General features: G+C 45.9%; 1 protein-coding gene across 1 annotated transcript in view; it reads left to right on the forward strand.

Moving 5' to 3' along the window:
• Positions 1 to 7,773, forward strand: part of ELMO2 (engulfment and cell motility 2) — a 42,982-nt gene extending 35,209 nt beyond the window's left edge. Inside the window, exons 16-21 of the mRNA XM_008591161.1 lie at positions 1,276 to 1,439; positions 1,553 to 1,665; positions 1,800 to 1,907; positions 3,049 to 3,131; positions 4,980 to 5,057; positions 6,243 to 7,773. Of these exons, the coding sequence (XP_008589383.1) occupies positions 1,276 to 1,439; positions 1,553 to 1,665; positions 1,800 to 1,907; positions 3,049 to 3,131; positions 4,980 to 5,057; positions 6,243 to 6,443 (747 nt within the window). The 3' untranslated portion in view covers positions 6,444 to 7,773. The remainder of the gene's footprint in view (positions 1 to 1,275; positions 1,440 to 1,552; positions 1,666 to 1,799; positions 1,908 to 3,048; positions 3,132 to 4,979; positions 5,058 to 6,242) is intronic.
• The last annotated feature ends 262 nt before the right edge of the window (positions 7,774 to 8,035 follow it).

The following is an 8,035-nucleotide window of genomic DNA, read 5'->3' on the forward strand; positions in this document are numbered from 1 at the left end:
GCCCATGGAGGGAGACTATCACACGACAGTTTTTGTGCCTGGGGAGTCCCTGAGCTGAAAAACCAGCTTGGTCTGCAGTGCTGAGAGAGCCTCAGTCTCATCTGCTTGTTACTTGCTCTGTAATTCTGAGCAGGTGTCTTCCCCTTGGTGCTCTAGGACCTCATTTGCCCATTTAAGCCAGTGCCTGCCCCTCCTGTCCTCCTCAGGAGATAGGAGAATAAGCATAGCAAGAATAGCTGTGCTTTATTGAGCACTTACTGTGTGCAGGCACTGTTGTAGTTTTGTGAACCGGAAACCTTAGGAGAGGCAGAAGTGGATCGACATGATATGCATATCGTAGGGACGTAACTGATAGTCATTCGTTGGTGATTTCTGAGTGCCCACCCTATGTAGAGCAGTGTGCTAGGCCCCCAGAAGTGATAGTTGAGTGTTTTGAAGTTGATCATCTCATATAAAAATTTGGAAAGTATAAAGAAGAAAAAGTTGCCTATAATTCTGCCACCCAACAACATTTTTTGTGTGTTTTCCTCTACTCTTTTTCCCAATAGATTTTTCCTTCATTAGTGAGCCCATACTGCACGTGCAATGTTAAATTTCTTTAACAGCTGTTGTTTTAGGGGAACTAACACATTTTTTTAACACATCACAGTGTGCCAGGCTCTGTGCTCGCCTTCCGCACAGCATCTCATATTCTTATGGCAGCACATATCAGAAGATGTGTCTTCCTTTCTCTCACTTTTTTTTTTTTTTTTTTTTTTTTTAAAAAAAAGATGACCGGTAAGGGGATCTCAACCCTTGGCTTGGTGTTGTCAGCACCACGCTCAGCCAGTGAGCAAACCGGCCATCCCTATATAGGATCCGAACCCGTGGCCTTGGTGTTATCAGCACCGCACTCTACTGAGTGAGCCACGGGCTGGCCTCTTTCTCTCATTTTAAAGATAAGTAGACACAGGCCTGAGATTGTTAGTGACTTGCTCAAGGAACAGATGAAGGGACAGAGTCAAGATCTGAACTAGTTTCTCTCTGACTTCAAAAAAACCTATGCTCATTTCCCCACACTGTTGACTAATTGAAATATATGAGAAATAAAGCATCTGTCACCACCAGTCATTTGACCTGAATAACCATCTAAGGTGTACCTTAATCACCCAGCAGATGTCTGTAGTGCCTGCTCTGCTTAAGACACTGGGGTAGGAGAGAGATTTGGTGTTCCAGAATCAGCCTGTCCATTCATCAGAACAGTGATGGGAGTCAGGTGCCTTCTTTTCCTCTCAGGTTATGCAAGTAGTCCGAGAGCAAATCACTCGAGCTTTGCCCTCCAAACCCAACTCTTTGGATCAGTTCAAGAGCAAACTGCGTAGCCTGAGCTATTCTGAGATTCTGCGACTGCGCCAGTCTGAGAGGATGAGTCAGGATGACTTCCAGTCTCCGCCAATTGTGTAAGTGCCATCCCACATGGGAACTATGGGGGATGCGGCCCCCAGCTCTGCCTGCCTTCAAGAGCTCCACTGTCCCCATGACCTCTGCTGATTCTGGTGTGTGTCCACCCTAGGGAGCTGAGGGAGAAGATCCAGCCTGAGATCCTTGAGCTGATTAAGCAGCAACGCCTAAACCGGCTCTGTGAGGGCAGTAGCTTTCGAAAAATCGGGAATCGCCGTAGGCAAGGTGAGAGGAGACATGGGGCACTGGGAGGAGCCTGTCTGGCTGGACCCCACAGGGAGCATCCTTTTGCCCTTCGTGTGCCCGGCCCCTTCCCACGATTGCCCTTGCTCACCTGCTTGGCTTCCCTTGTGTTCCAGAACGGTTCTGGTACTGCCGTCTGGCACTGAACCACAAGGTCCTGCACTATGGTGACTTGGATGACAACCCTCAAGGAGAGGTGACATTTGAATCCCTGCAAGAGAAAAGTAGGTTTATATCTCTTTTGATGTGTCATGGTAGCTGGACTCATCAGTTCTAATCCTAGCAGTTTCAAACTGATTATCTGGTCTTAGGCCTATTATCTCTCTGGATCTGTTTTCTAACCTGTCAGAAATTGTCTCTACCTGGCCTACCTCAGGGCTGTTTGGAGAATTAATGGGACCATAGGTATGAATGTGTGTGTAGACAAAAAAAGGTGTAAGTTGAAAGGCAGTAGTTAAGAGCAAAAGCCCTGAGACCAGACTGCCTGAATTCAAATCCTGGCTTTGCCCCTAATTAACTATTAAGTTCTAATTAATCAGTTAATTCTCTCTTCTGCCTTGGTTTCTTCTCCTGTAAAATGAGCATAATAGCCACACTTTCCTCCTAAGAAGATTGCATGCGTAATGTACAATCATGTGCCACATAATGACATTTCAGTCAGTGTCTGACCACATACACTGCAGTGGTCCCATAAGATAATGACATCTATACCAGATAGCCTGTGTGTGTGTAGTTTTGTGTGAGTACACTCTATGATGTTCTCACAATGACAAAATCGCCTAACAATGCAGTTCTCAGCACATGTCCTTGTCATCAAGCAACACATGGCTTTGTACAAAGCACTTAGAAGAGAGGCTGGCAGGTAGTAAGCATAACTTAGCAGCTGCTGCTGCTGTTTGCTCTGGTGGCATTGTCATCTTCATTAATGTGAAGGGGAAGTGAGGTGAGTGTCCAAGGCCCTATTTCTTGGGGAGATAAATATAAGAGCCCTGAAGTGAGCCCCAGTTAGATTTGACACAGCCTCACCAGGCGATGGTCTATGCCAGGGAAGTGACCAAGGAGGAGGGAATGGCACAGGCCACCCTCTACCACACCCTCCCTAGATAAATATAAGAGCCCTGAAGTGAGCCCCAGTTAGATTTGACACAGCCTCACCAGGCGATAGTCTATGCCAGGGAAGTGACCAAGGAGGAGGGAATGGCACAGGCCACCCTCTACCACACCCTCCCGGGACTGATAAAGCCCTGTGAGTTTGGAGCTGAGGCTTCCAGGGCTCTATGTCCCAGTGCTTTCCTTCCAGCCCTGATGCAAGCACTGACCACGTGTAGCATAAGCCTTCAGAGACTAATTCCTGTCATTTATCAGTTCCTGTTGCAGACATTAAGGCCATCGTCACTGGGAAAGATTGTCCTCACATGAAAGAGAAAAGTGCTCTAAAGCAGAACAAGGTGAGTGGACCCGCTGTCCTCAGTTCAAGTGGCTGTCAGTGATAACTGGAGAGTACTGTTCGCGGTAGTAGCTTTTCAGGGGCATGTTTGCTCTCTTCCCTTTTCTCTTTAAATTATTTCTGAATGTTTTATTAAGAAGAATTTTGAACATACACAAAAATAGATAGAACCCCATATATGCATCGCCCAGCTTCAGCAGCCATAGCAAACTCTGCCCGTCCACTTGTCCCTCTTCCTTATTACTTTGAAGAAAATTCCAAGTATCATATCATTTCATTTGTATTTAGTATACATCTCTAAAATATAGGAACTCTTTTAAACATAATCACAATGCCATTATCACACCTAACAGGAAATAAAAAGTAATTTTTTAATATCAAATATTCCATTGATATTTGAATTTGCAACAATTATCTTATAAATGTCATAATTACTCTATGTAAAAAGATATAAATGTTTATGTAAACACACACACTTACCCACTTTGTTTAAATCAGAATCCAAATAAGGTCTACACATTATCATTAGTCTTTTAAGTTTCTTAATTCCTAAGTTCCTCTCCATTTTTTTCCATCTTTTTTCTTTGCAGTTTATTAAACTATTTTTGCTTATTTGGTAGTTTCTTAGCATCTGAATTTTGCTGATTGTCTCTCCATGGTATACTTGTTCCTCTGTCCCAGATCTGAAAATTGGTAGAGGGATCTGGAGGTCTGATCCAGTTCACAGTTGACATTTTCGTGGCAAAACTACATCGTAGGTGATACTGTGTTTTGTCAAGAGGCACATGTCTGATTATCTCTTTTTGTGATGTCAGCAGACTGGTGATGCTCAATGCCTCATTCCATTGGTAAATTGAGGTTGCAAATGAGTGAGGTTCTAATGCAGTCATTTCTTTTTATTTATTAGCTGAACTACTTCTCTGACGGGAAACTTGCCTTTATCTGCTGTTGGTTTCCCAGTGGTGCAGTTTACATAAGAAAGGAAGATAATGCTTGATTCTTATTTACCTATTTTAAAACAATGAGTTAGTTCCCTGGTTTCATTCAACAATGACTAATTTTGTGTGTGTATATGTGTTTTGTTTTTTAGTATTATTGTGAACTCATGGATTTAAGCAAATTATATTTGTTTTAATCCATTACAGTTACAGATGGTCCTGGACTTATGATGGTTCGACTTCATGATTTTTTGACTTTACAATGGTGCAAAAGCTATATGCATTCAGTAAAAACATACTTCAAGTGCCCATGTTTTTTACTTCCAGTACAGTATCCAGTAAATTACATGAGATATTCAACATTTATTACAAAATAGGCTTTGTGTTAGATGATTTTGCCCAACTGTAGGCTAATCAGTCCTGAGTTTATCAGGATGTAACCCCATCATAAGTTGAGGAACATCTGTACCTTGTTGATGCTTAAATTGTCCCCTCTTTGTCTGCAATTTTTTCCTGTGGTTTTTTTAAACTGTTAAGACTTTCCTATGCCAACTATAGCATGCTAGAAGGAGGAAGTCAGTCATCTGTGTAATATAAAATAAAAACTTTTAGGATAACACACAGTCGTGGACTCTGACATTCAAAGGTTCTGAGAGTTTAAATGACTTTTCTCCAATCTTAAAAGTATCACCACATCTTAGGTGTTAACATGGACAGGAAGTGGGAGTTAACTGATTCTGGGCCCCAGCTCCAGCCATACCTGTGTGTGTGCCTAGGGGCCCTGATGGCATCACATCTGAATCAACACATTTGGAGATGTTGCCAAGTTACTAGGACTTTGCCCAAGGTCTTGGTGTGCAGAGCCCAGGCCATTTTGTTGCTCCAAGTAACTGAAACGCTTTCTCCTTTAGGAGGTGTTGGAATTGGCCTTCTCCATCCTATATGACCCCGATGAGACCTTAAACTTCATTGCACCTAATAAGTATGAGGTGAGCAGTGTGGCACTGCCTTGGACAACAGAGCTCTCTTCGTGATTGTTCAGCTGGAGGGGACAAGTGGGCAGAACAGGAATGTTCCCTTAAACGCAGGTGGCCACAGCATACCATGAAGGCTGTTGGATGCCAAGGCCCACCACACTGTGGGCCTTTCACTCTAGAGCTAGGCTCTCCATGTTACTCTTTAGTAGCAGCTGAAGGTTGTCATTAGAAAGATAGGGTCAACTAGGGGTGATTTTTTCTCCTGGGACTAGGAAAATTCTCTTCTCTGGAAAATTCTCCAGTTTCTCCATGGCCACCTACCCAGGTGAACTCGACAACTCCTCCCTCCTCAGGGCTCCCAGTCACATGTCGTAGTGGATTCAGCCTGGGCTTCGAAGCTGGATGGATCAGATTCTTCTGACAGGTTCCATCTGCAGCACTGGAAGATTCTAGATATTAAATGAGTAACTGCAGTTGAGACCCTGTGTGCTTGATGAGCTCTGAGAGCAGCAGTGGGAACTAGAGTTGAGGCTTCTGGAGACACTTGGGCAGGGCCTGAGCTGCCAGTGGAGTTTTGTTGGGAGGAAATGAAGAACAAGCAGGAGAGGAACCAGCTGAGCAAAGGCATGGAAAAAGGTAAAGGGCAGCAGAGGGAGCAGGAGCTGTCAGGGAGCGATGGGTTGATAAGAGTTCTCTGTTATTCCTTCTTATCATGAGACCCTCCAGTTCAATTTCCTTAGTACATATTTTTTAACATTTATTGCCTAGAGATTTTTTTACTTTTAAATCCCCTCATAAAAACCAGAAGATCTCTTAAGAAAGTGAATGATCACCTCTCAATTTATCTTTGGTATTATTCCAAATCAGTTTTGCCTGTACTGAATAGTGACAAAAGGGACCACTACAAGTCAAATCAGAAAAGGGACCCTGGAAAAAAAAAAAGGGGGCCGGCCCGGTGGCGCACTGGAGAGTGCGCCGCTTGGGAGCGTGGTGGCGCTCCCGCCAAGGGTTCGGATCCCATGTGGAGACCGGTTCCCGCTCACTGGCTGAGCGCGGGGCGGGCGCAACACCGAGCTTTGCGATCCCATTGCTGGTCAGTAAAAAAAGACAAAAAGGAGAAAAAAAAAGAAAAGGGACCCTGGGTGGATCTCCTGACCCAGGGTCACCATGTGACATTTTGCAACTTGCTCCCCACAGTACTGCATCTGGATTGATGGCCTCAGTGCCCTTCTGGGGAAGGACATGTCCAGTGAGCTGACCAAGAGTGACCTGGATACCCTCCTGAGCATGGAGATGAAGCTGCGGCTCCTAGACCTGGAGAACATCCAAATTCCCGAAGCCCCGCCGCCAGTCCCCAAGGAACCCAGCAGCTATGACTTTGTCTATCACTACAGCTGAGCCTGGAGCCAGAGACGATGGTACCCAGGAAGGGATTTGGGGCCCAGGAGAATCATTCACAGTCTGGTGCCTTGTCCTTTGCTTGTACAGATTCTGTAGTGATCGTGGTGGCCAGTAAATGCCAGCCATTTCTCAAACCCACCTCGGACCACCCAGAGCTTCCTCTTCGTCCCTGTCCACTAAGAGTCATGAAGGCAGGGTGCTCTGCCCTCCCTATCATTAAGCCTGGGACTGGGCCATGAAGAATGAGCAGCAGATGCTCTTGCCTTCCAGACCAAGAAACTACTTGAACTGGATTGAACAACAGCCACTTACCTTTTCCTATTGAGCCTGCTCTCTGGTCGGCTGGACCCTCATATGTACAAGAGCTGGCCCAGGAAAGACCACCTGCAGAGGACAGATGTGCTGGGCATGTTGAGAACCTTGGAGTAACTGCCTTTGGGTGACCCGTGCCGGTGTCTCAGATCTAAGTACAGGCTTTGGGCCTTTGCTTAGTAGAAGCCTTGGGCCTTTGCTTTTGTCTTCATGAGGGTTCATTCCATCCTCATCTGGTGTCAAGATGCTGCTGCTTCTGAGGTTTGGCTCTTACATGTCTGGTCTCTAGAACCACCTGATATCTCTTGCCCATGCAAGTATCAGGGCAGATGGAAATTTCTCCTTACAAACTCTGTTTCATCCTGGCAAGTTAAAGACCTCAGGTTAAGTCCTGCCCTCTTAGTTTCCAGAAACACTGCAGGTAAAGCCCGGCTGAGGCCTGGGCCTGGATTGTGGTGAGGTCACTAGATTCCACCTCCTTCTCCCCATTTTCATATCTTTTCCTTTCTCAGGGAGAAATCTCCCACCTAATCTGAATTGCAGCCCCCTCCCTTTTCCTTTCCTTTGGCCTTCCAGACCCTGGGAAGTTTGTCTTCCCTTCCTCTCCTTCCTAGCGCTGTGGTTTTTTACCATTGGCCATGATTTCAGGGAGCTGGCTGAGGCCAGCTGAGGCCACAGCTGCGCCAATGGGGCTTCCCTGGTGCTGCAGGACTGTAAACCACACGCACAGCCTCTCTCCTTGACACAGTGGCATTCAGTATTGGTAGCTTGGCATGGTAGGTACTATCCAATGAAGAGTGTAATATATATTTTCTTTACTATAGGCCATACTTATACAGACATGTATATATATTTATATAAGATCAACCTATCCTAGGATGGAATGTTTAGGGGAACATAGAATTGAGGGGGAAAAAGTAACACTTCCAGTTGTGAGCCAAGATTGTAACCAGAGAGCAGCCAGGAGCTTCCTGTCAATAACCATGTTTTCAATAAATACTCTTTCATTTACAAACTGTGGGTCTTATTAACAGCTGTTTCTCTGCACTTGCTACCTGCCCAAGGGTGGAGAGTTCACCTTGGCATGCCTTCATTTCAGTGTGACTGGGAGGCTCTGGATAGCTCCAGCTGGAGCTCTTAGTTACCTTCAAAGAGCCCCTTTCTCCTCCTCATCCACCTTGCTCCCCCACCAACCCCCCCCCCCCCCCCCCCACCCCCCCCCCCCCCCCCCCCCCCCCCCCCCCCCCCCCCCCCCCCCCCCCCCCCCCCCCCCCCCC

This window comes from Galeopterus variegatus, unplaced genomic scaffold (assembly GCF_000696425.1).
Source record: "Galeopterus variegatus unplaced genomic scaffold, G_variegatus-3.0.2 Scaffold6712, whole genome shotgun sequence".
NCBI classification, from domain to species: domain Eukaryota; kingdom Metazoa; phylum Chordata; class Mammalia; order Dermoptera; family Cynocephalidae; genus Galeopterus; species Galeopterus variegatus.